The sequence below is a fragment of the Chelonia mydas genome, chromosome 4 (genome assembly GCF_015237465.2).
Source record: "Chelonia mydas isolate rCheMyd1 chromosome 4, rCheMyd1.pri.v2, whole genome shotgun sequence".
Lineage (NCBI taxonomy): Eukaryota > Metazoa > Chordata > Testudines > Cheloniidae > Chelonia > Chelonia mydas.
In genome coordinates this window covers 125,717,340-125,742,946 of record NC_057852.1, presented here as the reverse complement: position 1 = coordinate 125,742,946, position 25,607 = coordinate 125,717,340, and the positions used below count along the sequence as shown (strand labels likewise).

Sequence of the window (25,607 nt, the reverse complement as noted above, 5' to 3'; positions counted from 1 at the left end):
TTGTTTTTTTTTAAAGTGGGCGTGTTTAATCTTGAGAAAAGAGGACTGTTATCAGGTCACCCATCAGTCTTCAAATGTGTTAAGGGCTGATCAATTGTTTTCCTTGTCCACTGAAGATAGGATAAGAAGTGATCAGCTTAACCTGCAGCAAAGGAGATTTTAGGTTTAAATATTTGGAAAACCCTTTCCTACTATAAGGATAGTTAAGGACAGGAATGGGCTACCAGGGGAGGTTGTGGAATCCTCTTCACTGCAGGTTTTTGAGAACCAGTTTAGACAAACACCTGTCCAGGATGGTGTAGATATACTTGGTCTTACCTCAGTGCAAGGGACTAGACTTGATGACCTTTTGAGGTTCCTTCCAGCCCTACATTTCTATGATTCTGTGACTTGCTTAAGGTCACACAGGAAGACTGTGTTAGAGCCAGGCTGACTCTTGACAGCGAGATATCTTTGACATTACTTTTGTGTTCAAATACTTTGCTTAAAAGAAGGACAAAGCTTTAAAAAGTGTCTAGTGGAATTTTGCTTTTGGAAGGGGAGTCAAAGATGGCAGCTACAAAAAAGTGTGGTGGGATTGACAGTTTCCACCACATTTCTAACGTATGCCACTACACAAACCCTAAGATGGATGTCAGTTGGCTTGCATAAGCACGCAAAAGATCATTGTACAACGGCAAAATGATCTAGCAAGATGTTGGCTGAATTTTGTAAATGAGAAACTTGTACGGAACTACACAGGTGACTAAAGGAGATTAATTACATTTTCTTGTATAATTGTGCCTATGGAAAAGCTTAATCCCCCCCCAAAAATCTATATTTGATTTGCTGCTTTTGTACAAGTGTGTATGTTAGTTGAACTGTGTCAATTTGTTATCATAGACACTATCCGTTCATTCTCTTGAAGTGTTGAAATAGCAGACAAAATTCTGAGCAGTATTGAATGGTGATCTTTTATTTTTTTTTGTATATAGATAGATATCTTTCAGTGTCCAGTTTAGAGCAGCTAAAAACCCTTGAATACAAATGATATTAAAGTGAAATAGTATTATCTTTCTAATGTTATGAAACTGATATGTTTGTAACTGAGGGAAGTTCATGTTTTGCACATTTTTTTTCCCCCCACTGAAAAATGCAAATCTAATGTTCCTAAATTTTGCTAAGCGTCATAATTTTTGGAAAGTCTCACACCTACCACACAGACTTAGAAAATTAACATTACTGCACAGAAAAACTTATTCTACCTTTGAACTTCGGCTCTTAATTCTTGATATGAACACTTGTAAGAAATAAAAATTTAAACTCTGCCACTGGTCCTCTAGGTCTCTTATCTATTTTATTTAGTAGCCTTTGGCTAAAGGTGGGCCAGCAACTCCAGGAAAAATTATTACCGCTGCAGAGGAAAACAGTGGGTCATGGTTTAGTGGGCTGATAACAGGGCTTGGAATCAGAAGAATTGGGTTCTGTTAATGGTTCTTCAAATTAGTGGCAATGTAAATTACTTTTCTCACCCATATGTAAAATAGAGATAATGCTAGCTCAACTCCGTGAAATATGCTGAGATCGACAGATGGAGAGCTACAGAATACAAGTGATAAGTTTATTGCATTACTCCTACACAAAAATGCTATACCTATTGCTGGTCCACAAAAGAATCTAGTCTCATGTGCAGAATAAGTTATTCTATCTGAAGAATGATAGTACTGCACTCCTCGTCTATTTTACATATCCTGTCCAAGTTTGTGGACCTTATTCGGTATAAAAAAAGAGAGCTTGCTGCTCAGAGGTATGTTCTGGATGGGTTGACCTCCATTTTGATTTAGGGATTTTTTTTTTCCCCCTTGTTTACAATTTAAAGTATTTAGGCGGCATTGCATTCTGCCTCTGCTTCCCTGCTACTGCACCTTTCCTCTTGCGTACAACAGTCCTAGTTCACTCTTTCACGTTTCTGCTGTTGGGGATTGTCTCATTACTGCCACCGTTTGACTTTGTTTTTCTCTCTTAGTTACCCAAGAAAATTTAACCCCTGTCTTAATAGATCAAAAAGGATGTGGCCTTGTGTGTGGCTCCTTTGTTCGTTTGGTTTTGTTTTTGAATTTAGCTTATCTTGAATGAAAAGCCTGTAAAGATGCAGGCCAACACAGAAGCATAGGCCAAAACATGGCCAGCTAACACAGCTTCAGGCACGTTATCCTGTGTGTTTACAGTGCTTTTAATTTGTGTTAAGAATACATGATAGGAAAAAACAAAGGTTTTTTTTCCAGTCAAATCAGGGCCTTAGATGCAATATTTTAGGGGTCTCTCTCTCTTTTTTTTTTTTTTTTTTTTTTTAAATCCCCTTTCTATTCACCACTAGACTGGTTTGTGATCATGTGACTGCAGTGGTCACAGTTTGTGGATTCTCTTAACTTTAATACTACTTCTAATAAAAATAGTGTTTGTACTGCACTAGCACCCAAAGGCCCGAACTGGGATCAAGAACTTTTTTGTTAAGAAGCACAAGCAGGCGTGATGCATGGCTCAAAGAAATTAAAATGTGTCTAGGATCCTTTTTATGCTAATTCTTTAATCACTGGATAAGCTGGTTGGGCTAATCTGCTCTGACCCACATTTAGTAAGGGAGCATGTGAAACTGAAACCTACCAGTCCAATTTTTGTTTCTCTCTACATTTTTTCCAACAGTCATAGAATCATAGACATGTAGGGCTGGAAGGGACTAAAAGGTAATCTAGGCCATCATCCCTGTGCAGAGGCACGAGTGAGTATACCTAGAGGCCTAGATCATCCCTGACAGGTGTTAGTGTAACCTGTTCTTAAAGATCACCAAGATGGGGATTCCATAACCTTCTTAGGCAGCCTGTTCAAGTGCTTAACTATTCTTTATTGTTAGGAAAAAACTAATTTCTACCCTGAATCTCCCTTGCTGCAAAGTAAGCTGATTGCTTCTTTTCCTGCCCGTGGTGGATTTGCAGAACATCACACTGTTAACTCATATTCAACTTGTCATCCATTATAATCTCCCCAGATCCTCCTCTGCAGTACTGCTGTCTAGCCAGTTATTCCCCGTTCTGTGCACTGTACATTGGATTTTTTTCCCTTCCTAATTGTAGCACTTCATCTTTATGATTTCAGACCAGTTCTCCAAATTATCAAGATCACTTTTGAATTCTAATCTTGTCCATCAAAGTGCTTGCAACTCCACCCAGATTGGTGTCATCTGCAAGTTTTTACAAACACACTCTCTCCCCCCCCCCCCCTTTTATTCAGGTTATTAAGGAAAATATTGGCTAGTACAGAGCCAAGACAGACTCTTGTGGACCCCACTACATAGGCTCTCCCAGTTTGACAGCAAATATTGATAATTACACTTTGAGTATGATCTTTAAATCAGTTTTGCATCCATCTAATATTTCATCTAGACTGTATTTCTGTAGTTCACTTATGAGAATGTCATGTAGGACAGTGTCAAAAGCCTTAGTTACATCCAGATACATCATGTCTACAAATTTCCCCCTTTCCACTAAGCCAGTAACCCTCTCAAAGAAGGATGTTGGTTTGGTTTGGCATAACTTGTTCTTGTCAAATCCATGTTGGCTATAACTTCTCACTCTTTTATCCGCTAGGTGCATACAAATTGAATGTTTAATAATTTGTTCCAGTATCTTTGAGTATTTAAGTTAAGATGATTGGTTTAATTCTCAGTGTCTTTCTTTATCCCTTTTTTTGAAGATGGGTACTATTTTTGCTCTTCTCGAGTCTTCTAAAATCCCACCCATCCTCCATGAGTTCTCAAAGATAATCACTGCTGGTTCAGAGATTGCATTGGCTAGTTCCTTAAGTATGTTAGGAAGTTTCTTCAGACACTGCTCTCTTGAGTAAATCTAACTTATCTAAGTATTTTAACCTATTTTTCCTATTTTATCCCCAGATCCTTCTCCCTTGCTAATACTGTGTTAAGCAACTGCCCCATAAACTTACCCATGTGTATATGTCTTACTTACATGCACTTGTCTGTACACAGGTACTTTTGTATTAGTTAGCATTTGGACGTCTTTCATATCAAGAATCTTCTTCTGTTTTTTATTAGTAACTCTATTAATTTTAAAGAAAGAGAGAACATGGGGACATCAGCAGAAGTGATGCTCACCATGATTAAAGGTATTGTGTTCACGTCAGACTTGCCCTGGATACTAAAACATAAGGCAAGAAGCTGGATACTGCACATGTATGAACTCATTCTGGTACTTTTTTTGTTTAAAGAAGAAAAAAATCTCCTGAGACTTTGTTGTGGTTTTGACATTGCCATGCTAGAAGTTGCAGAATCAGTAACTCATGCCAAACAGCTTTACTAACAAGGGTAGGAAAGTTCAGATATCTCTTACAAAACTACAAATGTAAGTGAAGAGTGGTTGCTTCAACTACATGTCTTGATGTTAGGCCAAAACTAGAGATTATTTAAAACATGCACAGGTGCACACATGTGCACGCACTTGATAGAGTTGAAAAGTTCTGTTAAAAGGACTAATCATAACGGAGAGATTGTTCCATGTACTTGGATTTGTGATTGCATGGAGCACGCTCCCTCCCTTTATAACTGCAAAACAGTCCTGTGATGACAACTTCTTTTATGTATGTGGAAAAGTAAACATTTTGAATTTTTAGCTGTCCATCTTATACAGACATGAAGTTGTCCTGGTTAACGTTTTTTTGTTGTTACGTTGCTGATCAATTAGGGAACATGCTCGTTTAAAGTTGCGCAGTGCTCCCTTATAAGGTTTTTTGGCCGCCGCCTGCTTTGTCCACTGCTTGCGGAAAGAGCAGCCTGTTAGAACTAGGTGGTCAGGGGTTGGAACCATGGTGGACCAGCAGCCCACTATCAGCTCCCCTAAGTTCCCTGTGTGGCAGCTGCCCAGCAGGCAATCAATTGCCAAGCAGTTCAGCTGTCCCTCCACCCACTGCCATGTGCTGCTCCTGCCCCCTGCCTTGGAGCTGCTCCTGGGAGCCTCCTGCTTGCTGTGCAGGGGCGGGAGGGGGAGAAGAGGGGTGCTAATGTCAGGGTGTCCGCCTCCCCTCACTCCTGCTTCCCGCTCCTGTACCCCATCTCCACAGAGTGGGGTGGGACATGACAGGGCTCAGGACGGAAGGAGCTTGCTTGCAGCGGCTGGTGTCTCAACTTGCTGATCTACTTAAAAAGGCAGTGTATGTAGAGTGGGGTCAACATACTTAAAGGGGCAATATGCATCTCCATCTCTCTCTCTCTCTGCCATGCTGTCTCCCCTCCCTCCATTCGTGCTGCCTTATAGCGTGTGAGGCTACATTAATAACCCTTGAGGGCTCAGCCGAGTGCTAGTTCATCATTTAGCAGTGAGGGATTCCCTGGGAAATATTCCACCCTCTGGCTCCACCACCTCAACCAAGCTTCACGATCATCATTGCTGTGTACAGTATTAAATTGTTTGTTTAAAATGTATACTGTGTGTGTATATACGAGATGTATTTTGTCGAGCAAAAATTTTTTCCCTGGAACCTAACCCCCTGTATTTACATTAATTCTTATGGGGAAATTGGATTTGCTTAACATCGTTTCACTTAAAATAGCATTTTTCAGGAACATAACTACAACATTAAGCGAGGAATTAGTCGTATTTAATTGCCATGTCTTGTCCTCCCCCGTTTATTATTTGTCTTCTCCACCCCTCATAAAAAAAAATGCTGCTTTGCCTTCTGGTCCCATTTTGTTCCTCTCCTTCTTGTGCTTCCCTGGACATTCTTCCCCTCTGTAGCTCCCATCCCACTGACTCCTATTTCCTCTTCTCTTACTGAGTAGAGTAAGTTAGGCTGACTCTTTATTTCCAGTTGTGTTTACAATTCTCCAGCCTCTCTTCTACAATGGGATTCTACAAATGTAGAAGCTAAGGAGCGGTAGGAAAAGAAGAGCCAGCACCGTCTTGTATGATCAGCCTGCTTACCCCAGACTACTTGTACTCCACAGGATCAGTTTGGGAACTGCTGTACTGGAGGACTAGTATAAATGTATTTTCATATGTGTTTTGTGTGTTTGTGAGAGGGTGGGAACATGTCTCTACTGCAGCTCCTAGCTTTCTCTAAGGGTTGTTTTGAGAGAAATGGACACAATTACATGATGTCAATTTTGTTATGCTGTCTGGGAAAGCTATGATCCACAACAGAGACACTAAACTGTTTTAACTGCCGTTTCAGACAGATAACAATGCATCAATTAACATTTGGAATGCTGCCTTCAACAATAAAGGGCTAGAAATGTAGCACTTATTAAACCTAATAAAATAAGTTTAAATGCTGCAGAGACAACTCTCCCATCCACATCCAGTCCACCAACACCAGAAAACTTTCTCCTTGCTACTTGTGAGTGGATTTTTTAAGCTCTTAAGTGTTCCAGGACAGTTTCACAAATGGCGGGGGGTGGGGTGGGGACAGTGCTTTGGTATTTTTATTTTTTTCTTTAAGGCTGGGGTTTTGTTTTGGGGTTTTTTTTTTAAGAGCTGTCTAGGACATCTATTTACAGTGTGTTAATTTCCCTGATTGGGTGGAGAAATGCTACACCCAGTGCCTAGATGAAATTGAGGCTTGGATGAAAAGTTTTCTGGCTGTGACTCAATCCAGACAGGAGGAGTGGGGGAAGAAGCTGGAAGATTTGGCTGACGTGTATATCTGCATGCCTGCCAGAGTGTAAGAGCGCCATTTGTAAAACAGACGCGCTGCTTGAGGGTGGTGGTAGGGCCTAGGCTCCTACTCGGTGCTTGGGTAGCAGCTGTGGCCAAGCACTTTTTTTCATTTAGGCCTGGCAAGATGGTTGTGACGGTTCTCTCTGGCAAGGTTCACCTCAATTATCCATGCCTTTCTCATCTCCAGATTAGATTGTTGTAATGTGCTGTCCATGTGGTTAGACCTTGAGATCATCCCTCCTATAGCATACTGCCAGAGTGCAGATCAGTAGAAGCATCTGAGCTAGATTTCCCCTCATTATAAATAAGGAAGCTGCTGGCATGGTCTTCTCTTTGAGGGTGTACTGTATTGTGGAACTTGGTTTCCTTACTAGGTGTGGCAGGGTGCATCCCACTCCTGTCCTCTGCTCTCTCTGCAGCCTCCGAGACATTCAGTTGTCAGACACCTCCGTGCAATTTATTTACATTTGTTCTTCCCACCACCTTACAGATCCATACACTATAATTATGTAGGCTTTCAGTTTCACCTCTGTCCTCTGCTGAGGAGAGGGAGGAGATCTCTACCTAGAGATCCTTCTTGGTTCTTGCTCTGCTAGCCTGCCTCTCTCTTCCCTGCACTTCCTTCCTGTGCTTCCTTATACCTGGGCCAATTTGTTTGTTAGTCCTCCAGCAGGCCATTCTAATCTAATCCTATCTGGTCCACCCTGGGGGGAATTAATTGGTGTTTCAGTGACCAGAGTGGTGGCTCAGCTGTTGGTTCCCAGCACTCTGTCATACTCCACTAGAACTCTGATTTTTAATCTCCCAAGACATGTTGTAAAGCCCATCTCTTTTCCTCGTCCAAGGCTTCTGGGGAGAGCATGAGCTGAGGCGGATATATTTACCGGCAGTCTCTGTTTGATTCCTTTTGTGTGTGTTTTAATTTATGGGATAAATGCTAGAGCAGTGACTTGGGTGCCTATAGATGTATTTGAAAAAGTCAAAAAAGAGAGGAAAAATGGGCTTTGGAATTGGACTCATACAAATGCGTCTGAGGGGTGGCTCTCGAAATTAAAGGACTGTCAAATACGCTCAAAACAACATAACTTTCAGTTGTAAATATATTATTTCTCAACTAGACTGAATATCTAAAGTGTGGAGGTGCTGACCTCAACGTGATGAGAGAGAGAAGTAGAATTTCTCCTTATTGTTACTGGTGGTAGGGTGTTTCCACAGTTGTTGTTAATAATAATAATAATAATAAATAATAACCTTGCATGCCCCATTAACAGGTTCTGCAACATTTTTCTTCTGAACTTCATATCCTTCCATATATTCTTGAAATGAAAAAGAAATAAGATGCAGATTTGTAAAAGTCAGCCAGCAGGACAAATCGCTACGAAAGAAATGGTGGTGGTTTTTTCCTTTTTTTTAAATTCAGATTCATTATTTTATCTCAAAATTCACATTTGATGTAGTCATTATTCCTGGAGTCAAGTGAGAATCTCAGCTTTTTTAAAATGAAAGTTCCAGCCCTCATATTTGCAGAGAAAAGTTTGAAAATGTGACTGACATGGTCTCCATAGCTCAGAAACCAGAAGGGAACTAAAGAGCTTGCAATTTATTATTTTAGAAAGATGTTTTGGGTTTTTTTCTGTTGAGGTCACTCATGATTTTTGAATGGTTAGGTTTGGCAATAGTACTTGCTTCTAAAAGATTGTGCTGCAAAAAAGCTCCCAAACAGCATTTTGTACAGACAGGGTGCAAGTAAATCAAAAACAGTTCTGCAGAATTGTTTTGGACTTTTAAAAATAACATGGGTTTTTGATGTGGTATGTACAGATCAGCTGCAGCTGAGTGCACAGCATGACTTAGAGTAGAATTGGGGGAGGAATCCTTGCAAAGGATGCTTAACGCACTCTCCCAATCCAGATCCAGCCCTGCACCCTGAGGACTGCATTAGTTTGCACAGACTGCCAGCAGCCCTAAGGGGCTGAAACCATAATCAGTGTCCTGGGAAGCTCTGGGACCTGGCAACACCTTCCCTGCCCCAGCACAGAGCAAGTAGCTGCCTTTTCAACCACCCCTCCACTGTCCCCTAAGTCAGTGGTTCTCAACCAGCGGTCCGTGAGCCATTTCAGGGGCCCTGGGGGGCCCCACTCCTGAAACCTGGTGCACTAAGTCTGAAGCTGCCGCCCCGCTCCCCCCACCCCCCATCTGAAGCCCAGCAAGGGGCTGGGAGCTGCATGGGACTGGAGCTCCAGCTCTCTGCGGGCAGAAGCCCTGAGCCCATAGGCAGAATTGGGGGGCACAAGAGTGTTCCCCCCCCCCAAACTGCAGTGCCTTACCCAGAGTGTGGCAGTCCAGGGGCAGCTCCTCCTCTTCTCCAGCCCCCCTGATGCTCAGCCCTCTGGCCAGGTTGTAGATGGGAAGCTAGAGCCAGGCAGCGCAGGGCAGCTGCTTATTTGGCTGGTGGTGCCATGGAGCGGGCAGTCATGGCATTCCCCTGTCTGCTGCTGGTGGCGGCTACTCTGCTCCTGGCCCCCTTTGACTGCTCATGTAGCTGGTAAGAGTCACCCAGGTTGGGGGGACCCAGCTCTAGGGCTGGCAGAGCCTCGGGGAGCAGCCACTGCAGCGTGAGCCCGCCTGGCATACAGCTCCTAGCTATCCTTCTCCCTGCAACTTGAGCTACCCCCACTGCCTATGCACAGCCCCTAGCTAGCCCCTGCCGGCACCCTGAGCTACACTCCTCACTGTACGCAGCCCCTAGCTGCCCCCTGCCTGCACCCTGACACCTTTCAAACTTTTTGAGCTGAGTCCCCCTCTGAGTTATTTTTTTTTTTTTTTGTTGCATCCCTCCACAATCCAGACAGGCTGGGTAGCCTGCTGAGGTGAGTCAGGGGGTGGAGGTGGTGCTCCCTTCCTGGACCCCGCTGTGCGGAGCTGGCCCAAGCCCCTGCAGCCCTTGGACCCGCCCCCCATAGAAGTCAAACTATGCCTATGCCCAAGGGGTCGTCTCTCTCTTCTAACCCCCGCCCGGCCCTGAATCTGCCCCGCCCCCGCTGGGCCCTGGAGTTTTTATAGCATGTTGAGGCGGGCCTCAGCAAGAAAACCATTGAGAATCCCTGCCCTAAGTTACCCTGTGCCCTCCTTAGCTGTAGCTGAACTGTACAGTATAAAAACCACATTAATTTTAATGCACATCAAAGGAGTTGGCGGATGTGATTGCAGAGCCATTGGCCATTATTTTTGAAAACTCATGGCGATTGGGGGAAGTCCCGGACGACTAGAAAAAGGCTAATGTAGTGCCCATCTTTAAAAAAGGGAAGGAGGAGGATCCTGGGAACTACAGGCCAGTCAGCCTCATCTCAGTCCCTGGAAAAATCATGGAGCAGGTCCTCAAGGAATCAATTGTGAAGCACTTAGAGGAGAGGAAAGTGATCAGGAACAGTCAGCATGGATTCACCAAGGGCAAGTCATGCCTGACTAATCTAATTGCCTTCTATGACGAGATAACTGGCTCTGTGGATGAGGGGAAAGCAGTGGACGTGGTGTTCTTTGACTTTAGCAAAACTTTTGACTCGGTCTCCCACAGTATTCTTGCCAGCAAGTTAAAGAAGTGTGGGCTGGATGAATGGACTATAAGGTGGATAGAAAGCTGGCTAGATTGTCGGGCTGAACGGGTAGTGATCAATGGCTCCATGTCTATCTGGCAGCCGGTATCAAGTGGAGTGCCCCAAGGGTCGGTCCTGGGGCCGGTTTTGTTCAATATCTTCATAAATGATCTGGAGGATGGTTTGGATTGCACCCTCAGCAGGTTTGCAGATGACACTAAATGGGGAGGAGAGTTAGATACGCTGGAGGGTAGCGATAGGATCCAGAGGGACCTAGACAAATTGGAGGATTGGGCCAAAAGAAATCTGATGAGGTTCAACAAGGACAAGTGCAGAGTCCTGCACTTAGGACGGAAGAATCCCATGCACTGCTACAGACTAGGGACCGAATGGCTAGGCAGCAGTTCTGCAGAAAAGGACCTAGGGGTTACAGTGGACGAGAAGCTGGATATGAGTCAACAGTGTGCCATTGCTGCCAAGAAGGCTAAGGGCATTTTGGGCTGTGTAAGCAGGAGCATTGCCAGCAGATCAAGGGACGTGATAATTCCTCTCTATTGGGCATTGGTGAGGCCCCATCTGGAGTACTGTGTCCAATTTTGGGCCCCACACCACAAGGAGAATGTGGAAAAATTGGAAAATGTCCAGCAGAGGGCAACAAAAATGATTAGGGGACTGGAACACATGACTTATGAGGAAAGGCTGAGGGAACTGGGATTGTTTAGTCTGCGGAAGAGAAGAATGAGGGGGGGGATTTGATAGCTGCTTTCAACTACCTGAAAGGGGATTCCAAAGAGGATGGATCTAGACTATTCTCAGTGGTAGCAGATGACAGAACAAGGAGTAATGGTCTGAAGTTGCAGTGGGGGAGATTTAGGTTGGATATTAGGAAAAACTTTTTCAGTAGGAGGGTGGTGAAACACTGGAATGCGTTACCTAGGGAGATGGTGGAATCTCCTTCCTTAGAAGTTTTAAAGGTGAGGCTTGACAAAGCCCTGGCTGGGATGATTTAGTTGGGGATTGGTCCTGCTTTGAGCAGGGGGTTGGACTAGATGACCTCTTGAGGTCCCTTCCAACCCTGACATTCTATGATTCAAGTGAAAAAAAATTCTACAGAATATAGTGATTTGTTTTAGATTTACTTGTGCCATTTATGCTGGAGTAGTATAGGGAAACTGCCTCTCTGGCCCTTCATTACCTATATTGGAGTGATCCACTCGCTGTATGGGCTTGAAGCCTGCTTTGTGATGCAGAATATGTCCCCTACTTTTATACTGACAATTCTCTTGTCAACAAACTGCTATTTTTTGTTTTGTGTAAGTATTTTATGTTTGTGTTTTCAGGATAAAAACATACTGTCCTGTTCCATTGACGTTTTATTTCTTAACTCCTCTCTACTCCTAAGATCTAACAACCCCTCTGTTCACTATAGCGACTGCCTTTAACAGGAGCTACTTAAGTGCAACTATTTCATCTTTAAGTCTGTTTACAGCCCAGTGTGACACCATCTTAGACTGTAATGATTCTCTAATTTTCCCTGGATTTCAGGACACTCGTCAAATCTTCTAAATGCTTATTACAGCATCTGCCTTCTCAGTAGTGCTGTGTTGTCCAATATGCTGTTGTTGCTTTGTGTTCTCATTCCAGCAGTTTCTCAGTGACTGTTCTGTGATATTAAGAGTCAAACTTATTACCATAACTGTAGTTAACTCCTTCACTGCCTAATTATTACTTGGACTTTATTTTGACTTTTTAATTATTAAAATACTTTACAGAAAGTAAAACTAGTGCCAGGAACTTGATTTCTTCTGGATGCTATCTAAAGAATGTCAGACATGAGATCTGGCACACTTTCCACCTGGTCCAAACTCACTCACCCTTGAATCATAGAATATCCAAACTAGAAGTGCTCCACATGTGAAAATTCCATTGGAGTAGTTGAGATTTGTGCCCATAGGCATTTAAAGGATCAGAGCCTTATTTGCAAAGTCCTTATAAGGCTCTGCATGGATGAAGTTTATAAATATGCATTAAAATGGTTATTTCTTCTAAAAATGGATTGAGAACTGTGACCCAAGAACCTCTTGATGCCTACTGGTGGGGACATAGGGGTACAGGGATCCTCTGGGTTCACCCAAAAGGGTTATGTAAGGTCTCTAAGGAAGCCCTATATGACACTGGTTATCCTATTCATTGCAAAATGTGTGTATGGAAAATATGTAAGGCGTGTGTGTGTGTGTGTGTGTGTGTGTGTGTATATATATATATATATATATATATATATATATATTGAAAATTATGTTCCCTAGGCTTTGTAGTTTAAAGGCAGGTAACTCAAAGGTAAAGGTAACATGCTTTGCGACAAACTTCTCCTCCACACCACAGATGGGAGACATTTATCTCCCTGGTGGACCGTTGTGTATTGTGTGTCTCATAATAGAAGTCTATTAGCGTATTCAGTCAAATGCTAATGAAGAGCATGTGAAACTTCAGATGGAAATTAACAGGAACAGGTAAACAGCAGGTGGAGGGGGAATCCTGTTTTCAGGTGAAGATCAAAAGGTCTGGTCTGATATATTTGGGGGTGCAGAGAGATCCACTGGTATCGCTTAGTGAGGAAAAGCTGCCACTGGATGTGATCTCATGAAAAAGGGATCTCGGTCATCCTGACTGAAAATGCTGGGGCGGGGAAATGGGGTAAGTTGTTCTGAAGGAAATTAGAATGTCTTATGAGTTAAATTTAGACTCTAGAAAGCATACTTTTTTTGTTATTGTTCCATAATTTTGTTTTATATGTAACCATTTGTTTCTGGTAGTCTTACTTTCTATCACTTGAATCTCTGTTCTTTGATAATAAACATATTTTTGTTTTCACTATAAATATATCTAAATGCTGTGTGTTAAGCAGAGTAGTAATCCCCAATTGAATCTATGCACTGTTCCTTACGGAATAGAGCAGCGGTTCTCAAACTTAGTTGCATCATGATTCCCTTCTGACAACAAAAATTAGTACACAACCCCAGGATGGGGGATCGAAGACTGAGCCCTGCCACCCCGGGGCGGGGGCCCAAAGCTGAAGCCCAAAGCGGGGCATGTAACCTTAGCCCTGGGTGGTGGGGCTTGGGCTTCAGACTTGCTAGGCCCGGGTCCAACGCCAGCCTTGACCCACATTTTGAAAACCCCTGGAATAGAGGATCTGAGAGTTCTGTGGGCCTTCCCGATGTATGCTCAGGGGACTTGGGTTGATGTGTGCATATTACTAACTGTACAGAGACAGCGAGATCTGAGAGACCTGTGTTGCCACAGGCTGGTGGAATCAGGAAGCTGATTCACATCAGGCACAGACAAGACTCCCTCATGCTAAGGGCAGGTAGTACCCAGAGTTGTGAGGCACCTCTCTGGCCCCCAGTAAGTGCCATACCAACCCTACAACAAGCACTTAGTGTGCACAGAAAATTGTAGAGAAACTTGGGGAAGGAAATGTTTTAGATGGCTTTCCATATTTCAAAAAAAAAAAAAAAAAAAAGGAAAAAAAAAAAAAAAAGAAAGCTACTGTTAATCTAACTATTACATTTAATCTAACCATTTACTCTTGGTATGTGCTAATTTCTATACTGAGTGAAATTTGGCTTCTTTTCTGCTTAGATAGTTCACAAACAGATCTCTCCTCACTTTTATCTATTATTTGAAAAATATCCAATAGTCTTCCATTATAATTTGTATAGTGGCTACACCAGTTGAAAGTGGGGGGAGTGGCATTGTGCTAAGTGCTCTACGTACGCAGTCCTTGCTCCAAAAAGCTTACATGCTATATCGAAAAAAGAGACACAGGGTGGGGGAAAGGAACTGTAACTACCATTGTATGGATGGGAACTAAACATAGGGAGATCAAGCCCAAGATAGTCAAACTCACTAGTGAATTTGGGTGTGCATCCTGAGACAGCTAAAAGGGGTTTGGTTTTCAGAGGGTGGATGCTCAGCACTTCCTGAAAACATAGGCCCTCAAATGTGTCTCAGCTTGGGCACAAAAGGGAGGCACTGCACATCAATTGATATATATATATAATTTTTTTTAACTATTTTATCTCAAATAACTTTCCCACTATTCAACAGAAATTCTCTACCAGAGGTGTCTATTTAAGTACATGAATGCTAAATACTTAACAATTTTTATTTTAGGTACCTTATGAAACACTGAACAAACGGTTTCGTGCTGCACAGAAAAATATTGATCGAGAGACGAGCCACGTTACTATGGTTGTTGCAGAGCTGGAGAAGACATTGAGTAGCTGTCCTGCTGTGGATTCAGTTGTTAGTCTCCTTGATGGAGTAGTTGAAAAGCTCAGTGTTCTGAAAAGAAAGGTAACTGGTATTTCTACTGTTTGTTATATCTTCATTTCTCATTTCAGAAGATTACCTCTGTCACTGTGTTAAGTTACCCCACACTTTTATTCTTGTGGTCCAGAAATAAATATTAATGGCACTAGAGAGAGCCTTTAAAGCTATATTGTAAAGCAAATAGCAGAAAGTGATTGTATCTTGCTTCATTGTGGTTATGAAATTTGACTTCGTGTCCCATGATTTAGTATCACTAAATCTCTTAAAGGAGAAATATGTATATTAAAAAATAGGCTCTTTTTTGAATAGCCAGCACAGAAGTGCTACGTGCCATCTGAGACTTGTTTTATGTATCTAAACCAGTAGATGAGGCTTCTCTATCTGACAGTCCTGGAGACTGAAGTTACCACAGAAGAGGTAACAGCAGTTAAGTGAGTTGGTTGCATCACTCCACTTCCCAGCAGAGAGGTATCTGCATCACATCACCACTAAAATTATATTAATGGGCACATTTGTTGACCATTTTGGGGGACAGGCTAAGGATGGGAAGAGCATAGAAGCTGAGCTACCCTCTAAACCCTAGAGGAGGTTCTTGCAGGTCAAAGCTGAAGCATTTTGACAGGATAATGCTGAGTTTCCAGAACTGTCAATTACATACTTCTCATGAGTATTAAATTCATAGATTGGGATGGTGCTGGTAGAAAACACTAAATAGTGAGAGAAACTTTATTTGCTGTAGCTGTTCAGTTTTTTAAAATCTGTCAGGGTATAGTTCAGCAATGTCTCAGCCTCTGCCTCTTTTGGGTTATTGCCCATTTAAGAAGAACAAATTGTAAGTCCAAGACCTACAAAATGTACTATATACTAAATCCCTGTTTTCAATGGGAATGTTACCTCTTCAGTCTGAGACAAATCAACACTCTTGTATTTCTACCTCAGAAATATAGCAGAAGAATGAGAATAGGTTCTGCTCCCCATACTTTGGAGCAGCACTTTAAAAGATCAAATGAGCATTATGAGAACAGGCGTGCTCTTTAGAGACTTGAATAAGTTTACAGCACACATTGTAGAGCCTTGCAAGAAGACTGCAGCAAGTGAACCTTCAAAATAACATTCTGACATCTGCTTGATTTGTCATGGGAGGTGGCTTTTTGGTTCTCTATTTTTTATTTTATTTTATTTTTTTGGTCCAACTGTATATTTAAAAGGTAACTTGCAAAGGGTCTTTTAATACTTGGGTTGGCAAACTGTTCCTGACTTATGATGTATAAAGGAGGACTAGGGGGTGGTGGCTTTTTAAAAAATTCCTGCTTGGTGCTTTACTTTCATAAGTAACAGGAATGTCAAATGTTGTCCTCCCTGGTTTTGCAGGAAGATTTCTGGTGGAGGCAGAAGGGCTTTGGTAGATGTATCATGAAGTCTCGCACTGGAATGGAATAGATAGTGGTGTAAAGGTGTTGAATCTTCATAAGATATCCTTTCTTCCAAGCGGTTAAGCATTGAAGTTAAATTGGTTTGTCTGTTTATACCAAAGTTTGACTAAAGAATTTCCCCAGCTTTCCTGGTTAGCTTCTAGTGATGTTACAGACTTAATAATTCTTAAGTCACCACCGAGTTTTCCAAGTTTGAAATTATATGGATATTTAATGTAGAAATTCCCCCATCCTTTTTTAGTATGGGTAAAAGGACATTTGGTCTCCTTCACCTATTCTGGTCTTCATAACATATATTGTGCTCTCTTTTTATGCTTCTTGTGCAAGTCATTTTAAAAGTAAATTCTCCAAGCATGGAGAAGGTGAGAGGGATTGTCGACTCCCCCAAAATGGTCATACAAGCAAATGTTTCCTTTATGAGATCAGTATTTCCAGTTCCTTTATTTAAGAAGAGATCAGAATAGAAGATTGGGAATCTGAGAAGTCCTCTCCTTCTCATCCAAAAAGATAGTGTTCCAAAGGGAGTGTGGAGTAGTTTGTTGTTGTGTGTGGTTTTTTTTTTGTTGTTGTTGTTTTGCATTCTTTCTGTTACAGTTGCAGCCAGAGGCCCCAATTTAGGTTTGTGCTGGGTTCCGTATAAACCGAAAGAAAGAAATTTCCTGCCCCGAGAGCCTTCCTGTTTTTGGTTAGTTTTAAATGTCCCAAGAACGAGGATAACGTTGGTAGTGAAAGCTTACTGGGGGGAATCTCTTGGAGCACACTTCTTTCAGCCATCTGTTCTGAAATGGAAGCCTTAGAATTGCTAGACAACTCGAGATTATGGCTCTCTCTGGAAGAGGGTGATGTGATATCTTGTTAAAGTTTCTGATATTTGCTTTCACATCTATGGCATTCAGTTTGGTGATCAGAACTACTTTTGGCTTCATCCATGGAATGTTGATAGCCACTCAAAGAATACTCGTCTTCACCTGAAAATTCGCATTGCAAACTTGCCTGTGAATCAATGAAGAGTTATAGTGGATTTTTTTAAGTATATTGGGAACAAAAACAATCCTAACAATGTCACTAGTCCATTACTAGATGGAAATGGTAGAATTATCAATAGTAATGCAGGAAAAGTAAAAGTATTTAATATTTCTGCTCTTATTTAGAGGGAAATTTGTGTTGGGAGACAATGTCATATATGACAACACACTTTTCATCCCATTAATGTCTTTGGAGAATGTTAAACAGTGGCTACTAAAGTTAGAGATTTTTAAATCATCAGGTCTGGATGACTTGCATCCGAGAGTTTTAAAAGAGCTGGCGGAGGAGCTGGCTGGGCTCTGAAAGTTGATTTTCAATAAGACTCAAAACACTGGAGATACTCAAGAAGACTGCAAGAAAGCTAATGTTGTGCCAGTGTTTAAAAAGAGTAATCTAGATAACTCTGGTAATTAGATAGACTTGTTATCCTGACATTGCCCTTAGGCAAGATAATGGAGAGGCTGATATGGGACTCGAGTAATAAAGAATTAAAGGAGGGTAATATAATTAATCCCACTCAACATGGTGTTGTAGGCTCTGCATGCCCTGTAGCATCCTCTGTGGCGTTAATAGGGAGTTGCAAGTACTCCCTGCCTCAATTTCCCTTCTCAGGAAGCCAATAATTCCATTTCTGTCACTCTTGATTCAATAATACCTTTCTTAGGGCTTGTTTATTACAAAACCTCTTACAAAAAAGGCCAGAGCAAAAAGTCCCAAATAAACAAAAGTCCCAAATAAACAAAAGCTTTCCTCTGAAGCCTGCCCTCTAAGCTCTATTTCAAGTTCCTACAACATTCTACGAGGGCAAGTCTGTGCTACAGAATTAAGTCAACCTAAGTTATGTTGAGATACAGTCACCGCAGTAATTGAATCAGCTTTACATGTCCATGCTACGCTCCTTGTGTCAGCAGTGCACATCCTCACCAAGAGCGTTTGCATGAATTTAACGGCCAGTGTGGGACAGTTTCGGAAAGGCAGCAACAGTTGATGTAAGCAACTCAGTGTGTACACTGATGCTGTGTCAACCTAACTACATCGACTTGAGAACTACACTTCTCATGGAGGCGAAATTAAGTCAGCTTAGTGGGTGAGTTAAATCAGTGGGAGCTACGTTTTAGTGTAGACCGGGCTGCCCACTGTGCGGGCCATACGCTGCCCACTGTGCGGGCCATACGCTGCCCACTGTGCGGGCCATACGCTGCCCACTGTGCGGGCCATACGCTGCCCACTGTGCGGGCCATACGCTGCCCACTGTGCGGGCCATACGCTGCCCACTGTGCGGGCCATACGCTGCCCACTGTGCGGGCCATACGCTGCCCACTGTGCGGGCCATACGCTGCCCACTGTGCGGGCCATACGCTGCCCACTGTGCGGGCCATACGCTGCCCACTGTGCGGGCCATACGCTGCCCACTGTGCGGGCCATACGCTGCCCACTGTGCGGGCCATACGCTGCCCACTGTGCGGGCCATACGCTGCCCACTGGAGCTTTTCATAAGGCTCACGGCCTGCTTCAACGCAATATACTAACAGCTGATTCATTAGTATTTTGTCATCATGTTACATCATTTTAGTTTACACAAGTTGTGAATAGACAGTACTGTACATAGGTTGTTTCTATCTAAATACTTATGAAACAAGCTAATGTTAAAATATAAATCAATACAGGTAACTTTAAAGCTTATTAAAATATGTAGAATCTGTTTGGCGCACACACGAAGTTGTGCTTAGGTTTATGTGGTCCTCCTACGTGATAAGGTTGGGCACCATGGGTATAGATGCTTGCAGAGTTAGGTCAACTTAAGCTGCCTTATGTCAACCTAACTATATTGTAGACCAGGCCTTAGTCTTTAAGTCTCTTCTCATGGCAGGAACCGCAGCTCTCCTCATGGAGGTTGGTGATACTTTATCTAATTCATCTATCCCTACTTAAACCCTCTGAACGTGTGGACTGGTAGCCCTCTCTTGGTGTCTGCTGATAGTTAATTCAGCGCCTTGCAGGAGCCACCTTAGTCGGCTCTGCTATGAAGGAGGAGGCAGCATTTATGCTCCCAGTTCATTCTTCATTGGCTGGGTAAGAGGGCAATCTTGTCCCACTTCTCTGAAAGGCTCCATGTCCCAGGCCCTTAAAGATATAGTAACAGGAAGAAGTGGCATTTAGAAGGGATCCTGACATCCCTTTCCTCTATATCCAGAGCTCCTCAGGCTTTGTGTACAGACCACCCAAAATTCTTAGAACCATGCCAAGTGGCTGGAAGGACTCCCCTTAAGGGCCAGACTATCCCGTAACATATGGGTTTATGAAAAATAGATCCTGTCAGACTAACTTGATATTCCTTTTGATGAGATTACAAGTTTGGTAGATGAAAGGTAACAGTGTTGATATTATGTACTTAAACTTCTATAAGGCGGTTGATGTGGTAGTACATGACATTTTGAAAAAACTAGAACAATATAAAATTAACGTGGCCCACACTAATTGGATTAAAAGCTGGCCAACTCATAGGTCTTAGTGTAACATTAAATAGGGAATCATTGTCGAATGAGTGTGTTTCCATTGGGGTCCCCCAGGAATCTGTTCTTGGCCCTGCACTATTGAACACTTGTATCAATGAACTCAAAGAAAACAAAATCATCACTGAAAGTTTACAAACGCACAAATTGGGGGAGTGTTAAGTAATGAAGAGGACAGGTCACTGATACAGAACAATCTGGACTGTTTGGTAAACTGGGTGCAAGCAAACAATGTTTTTTAATACAGCTAAATGTAAATGTATACATCTAGGGGGGAAATGTAGATCATATCTCCAGGATGGGGACTCCATCCTGTGAAGCAGTGAGTCTGAAAAACTTTGGTGGACAGTGGTGGCTAATCAGCTGAACACGAGCTCCCAGTGCAAAACTGCAGCCAAAGAGTTAAAGCAATCCTTTTAATGCATAAACAGGAGACTCTCCATTAGGAGTAGACCAGCTATGTTCCTCTGTATTTGGCACTCACGCATTCACTGCTGGAATACTGTGTCAAATTCTGGTAGTCACAGTTCAAGAAGAATGTCAATAAATGTTGGAGAGAGTTAAGAGAAAAACTATGAGACTGATTAAAGGATTAGAAAACATATCTTGGATTAAGCTCTTTGAGTCTATCACTATATTTCACTTAACACAGAGAATATTGAGGGATGACTTGATTAGTCTATAACTGTGTATATAAAATCTCCCCACTGTATTTTCCACTACATGCGTCCAATGAAGTGAGCTGTAGCTCACGAAAGCTTATGCTCAAATAAATTTGTTAGTCTCTAAGATGCCACAAGTACTCCTTTTCTTACGGGGGAACAAATATTTGATAATGGGCTCATCAGTCTTGGAGACAAAGGGTATAACAAGACCGAATGGTGGAAGTTGAAGCTAAACAAACACATACTGAAAATAAGGTGTAAATTGTTTGCCATGAAAGTAATTAACTGTTGGAACAATTTACCAAAGATCATGGTGGATTCTCCATCACTTTTTTTTTCTTCTCCTTCTCCTCATCTTTTTCTTAGTCAGTGAGTCTGCTCTAGCGATCGTTCGCCTTTTGCTCTGTTTCTGTGCAGCAGCAAGGGCTTGACAGGCCGAAAATCCAATGTCGGAATAGACTTGATGCACCCATGTAGGGGGGGATCTGGGCCGCCTCCATGTCTTGGTTGGTGGAATTTTATCCCAGATGTTGCAAGCCACTCAAAGAATTATGTTCACTGGAACGTCTTGTGGCATTCTGGCGATATGCCAGCTGCGGACAATAGCCCCGGTAGTCTGTAAACTAGAGCAACCATAAACGTCTGCGTGATGAATGCCCAGTATGTAACATTGGTATTTTGTGTGGAAAGCCTCCATCTTTGCCTAATCTGAGCAACACAGTGTCCATGTTTCACAACTGTACAGCAGTATAGAGAGGATACAGCTCGAATAGATCCTGAACTTGGTGGTTGTGCTAGGATGATGTTGAGTCTATATTTCTCATAAATGACCCATGGCAGACACTGTGGTGCCAATCTGATGGAGAACCTTTGTGTCAGAGTTGGAGGAACTGGTGAGTATAGAACCCAAATAGCAAAAGCTGGAAACTGCTTTGACTGTTTCCTTATTCAGAGATTGGAGTCGCAGGTGAACCTGATCCTAGCTTTTGAAGCTTTGTCTTTGACCATGAAATATGGAGGTCAACTTTGGCCAACTCCTCTATTTGCTGGAGTGCCTTGCAAAACCTGTTCGGGCTCTGTACTAGAAGAACATCATCATCTGCATAGTCAAGGTCTGAGAGCGAGAGATCACTGAATTTAATGCCTATGGCTTAGGCAGTGGTGCTATAAGGAGGGCTTTGGGATGTATGGCCACTGGGAGGCGTTCATGGACAGAGGACAGATCTCTCGGGATGGACTTCATCTGAGTAGGGAAGAAAATAGACTTCTAGGATGGAGGCTGGCACAACTGATTAAGAGAGCTTTAAACTAGGAATTTGGGGGAGATGGTTGGGAGATGTCCAGGTAATCTCCACGCCGGATTTTAGCATTGAGAGGGAAGAAAACGAAGTAAGAAAGGATACAGCCCTGGGTAGGAGAATGTATATAAGGAGGAAGGGCAGTGTGGATACCAGTCTAATAGGTTATACTGGCTGTAGAATGACCGTGCCTAATAGGGTACAGAATGTGAGCGAGGCCTAACAACAAAAATTAAGATGTTTGTACACCAGTGCGAGGAGCCTAGATAACAAAATGGAGGAACTAGCGCTACTGGTGCAGGAAGTGAAACCAGATATTATAGGGATAACAGAAACATGGTGGAATAGTAGTCAAGACTGGACTACAGGTATTGAAGGGTATGTGCTGTTTAGGAAAGACCGAAGTAAAGGTGGTGAAGTAACATTGTATATCAATGATGAGGTAGAATGTAAAGAAATAAGTGTTGGAATGAATAAGACAGAGTCCGTCTGGGCAAAAGTTACATTGGGGAAGAAAACTATTAGAGCCTCCCCTGGGATAGTGCTTGGGGTGTGCTATAGACCGCCAGGATCTAATTTGGATATGGATAGAGCCCTTTCTAATGTTTTTAAGTAAGTAAATACTAATGGAAACTGCGTGATCATGGGAGACTTTAACTTCCCAGATATAGACTGGAGGACGAGTGCTAGTAATAGTAATAGGGCTCAGATTTTCCTAGATGTGATAGCTGATGGATTCCTTCATCAAGTAGTTGCTGAACTGACTGGAGGGGATGCCATTTTAGATTTGGTTTTGGTGAGTAGAGAGGACCTCATAGAAGAAATGGTTGTAGGGGATAATCTTGGCTCAAGTGATAATGAGCTAATTCAATTCAAACTGAACGGAAGGATTAACAAAAATAAATCTGCAACTAGGGTTTTTGATTTCAAAAGGGCTGACTTTCAAAAATTAAGGAAATTAGTTAGGGAAGTGGATTGGACTGAAGAATTTATGGATCTAAAGGTAGAGGAGGCTTGGAATTACTTTAAATCAAAGATGCAGAAGCTATCGGAAGCCTGCATCCCAAGAAAGGGGAAAAAATTCATAGGCAGGAGTTGTAGACCAAGCTGGATGAGCAAGCATCTCAAAGAGGTGATAAAGAAAAAGCAGAAAGCATACAGGGAGTGGAAGATGGGAGGGATCAGCAAGGAAAGCTACCTTATTGAGGTCAGAACATGTAGGGATAAAGTGAGCTGGACCTTGCAAAGGGAATTCAAACCAATAGTAAAAGGTTCTATAGCCATATAAATAAGAGGAAAACAAAGAAAGAAGAAGTGGGACCGTTAAAGACTGAGGATGGAGTGGAAGTTAAGGATAATCTAGGCAGGGCCCAATATCTAAACAAATACTTTGCCTCAGTCTTTAATAAGGCTAAAGAGGATCTTAGGGATAATGGTAGCATGACAAATGGGAATGAGGATATGGAAGCAGATATTACCATATCTGAGGTAGAAGCGAAACTCAAACAGCTTAATGGGACTAAATCGGGGGGCCTAGATAATCTTCATCCAAGAATATTAAAGGAATTGGCACCCGAAATTGCAAGTCCATTAGCAAGAATTTTTAATGAATCTGTAAACTCAGGAGTTGTACCGTATGATTAGAGAATTGCTAACATAGTTCCTATTTTTAAGAAAGGGAAAAAAAGTGATCCGGGTAACTACAGGCCTGTTAGTTGACATCTGTAGTATGCAAGGTCTTGGAAAAAGTTTTGAAGGAGAAAGTAGTTAAGGACATTGAAGTAATTGGTAAATGGGACAAAATACAACATGGTTTTACAAAAGGTAGATCGTGCCAAACCAACCTGATCTTCTTTGAGAAAGTAACAGATTATTTAGATGAAGGAAACGCAGTGGAGCTAATTTACCTAGATTTCAGTAAGGCATTTGATACCGTGCCACATGGGGAATTATTAGTTAAATTGGATGAGATGGGGATCAATATGAAAATTGAAAGGTGGATAAGGAATTGGTTAAAGGGGAGACTACAACAGGTCCTACTGAAAGGTGAACTGTCAGGATGGAAGGAGGTTACCAGTGGAGTTCCTCAAGGATCGGTTTTGGGACCAATCTTATTTAATCTTTTTATTACTGACCTCGGCACAAAAAGTGGGAGTGTGCTAATAAAGTTTGCGGATGATACAAAGCTGGGAGGTATTGCCAATTTAGAGAAGGACCGGGATATCATACAGGAGGATTTGGATGACCTTGTAAACTGGAGTAATAGTAATAGAATGAAATTTAATAGTGAGAAATGTAAGGTTATGCATTTAGGGATTAATAACAAGAATTTTAGTTATAAGCTGGGGACGCATCAATTAGAAGTAACGGAGGAGGAGAAGGACCTTGGAGTATTGGTTGATCATAGGATGACTATGAGCCGCCAATATGATATGGCTGTGAAAAAAGCTAATGCGGTCTTGGGATGCATCAGGAGAGGTATTTCCAGTAGAGATAAGGAGGTGTTAGTACCGTTATACAAGGCACTGGTGAGACCTCACCTGGAATACTTTGTGCAGTTCTGGTCTCCCATGTTTAAGAAGGATGAATTCAAACTAGAACAGGTACAGAGAAGGGCTACTAGGATGATCCGAGGAATGGAAAACTTGCCTTATGAAAGGAGATTCAAGGAGCTTGGCTTGTTTAGCCTAACTAAAAGAAGGTTGAGGGGAGATATGATTGCTCTCTCTAAATATATCAGAGGGATAAATACTGGAGAGGGAGAGGAATTATTTAAGCTCAGTACCAATGAGGACACAAGAACAAATGGATATAAACTGGCCACCAGGAAGTTTAGACTTGAAATTAGATGAAGGTTTCTAACCATAAGAGGAGTGAAGTTTTGGAATAGCCTTCCAAGGGAAGCAGTGGGGGCAAAAGATCTATCTGGCTTTAAGATTAAACTCGATAAGTTTGTGGAGGAGACGGTATGATGGAATAACATGATTTTGGTAATTAATTGATCTTTAAATATTCATGGTAAATAGGCCCAATGGCCTGTGATGGGATGTTAGATGGGGTGGGATCTGAGTTACTACAGAAAATTCTTTCCTGGGTATCTGGCTGGTGAATCTTGCCCATATGCTCAGGGTTTAGCTGATCACCATATTTGGGGTCAGGAAGGAATTTTCCTCCAGGGCAGATTGGAAGAGGCCCTGGAGGTTTTTCACCTTCCTCTGTAACATGGGGCACGGGTCACTTGCTGGAGGATTCTCTGCTCCTTGAAGTCTTTAAACCACGATTTGAGGACCTCAATAGCTCAGACGTAGGTGAGGTTTTTCAGGAGTGGGTGGGAGAGATTCTGTGGCCTGCGTTGTGCAGGAGGTCAGACTAGATGATCATAATGGTCCCTTCTGACCATGAATCTATGGATCTGACAGAATGTTACATTGCCCAGCAAAAGAGTTCAGGGGCCAAGACTCAGCCCTGCCTGACGCCAGATACTGATTTAAAATGTGCTGACATCCGATTCCCCAGATATACATGGGCAGTGGTTCCATTATGCAGCTCACTAATCAAGTCCAGTAGAGTGGTTGAGGCACCTATGCCCTTTAAGGCCTTCCATAGCATGACTCGATCAACTGAATCAAATGCAGCCTTAAGATCAATATACGCTACATATTTCTTGAACTCATGATGTGTCTGTGACAACAAGCAGGTGGCCAAAATGGCATCTAATGTGAACCCGTTCCTTGTAAAGCCTGTCTGTTGGAGGTGACGCTTCCAATGTAGCAGGGGCTCTAAATGCGCTAGCAGAATATGCACAAACAACTTCCCTGGCATGGACAACAAAATGATTGTTCTTTCTCTCTAACGTTCACTGCATAGTCTCTTGCCCATATAAAGTGAGATTACAATACTGCCCTTCCAGGCGGTTGGAAAGGTTCCAGTTCTCTACATCAGGTGAAAGATGGCCACAAGTGATTCCACTACAGGGAAAAGTGCATTTTAGCAGCTCCAGCAAGATACCATCAACGCCAGCTGTGCATCTGTTTTTCAGT

The 25,607-nt window shown here is 42.4% G+C and overlaps 1 protein-coding gene across 8 annotated transcripts in view; it reads left to right on the top strand.

The window, feature by feature from the left end:
* MAEA (macrophage erythroblast attacher, E3 ubiquitin ligase) overlaps positions 1–25,607 on the top strand; it is a 112,787-nt gene that overhangs the window by 11,991 nt on the left and 75,189 nt on the right. For all 8 annotated transcript variants that reach the window (XM_027826180.3, XM_027826178.3, XM_007063698.3 and 5 more), the window contains exon 2: positions 14,474–14,656. In XM_027826180.3, the coding sequence (XP_027681981.1) occupies positions 14,474–14,656 (183 nt within the window). The remainder of the gene's footprint in view (positions 1–14,473; positions 14,657–25,607) is intronic.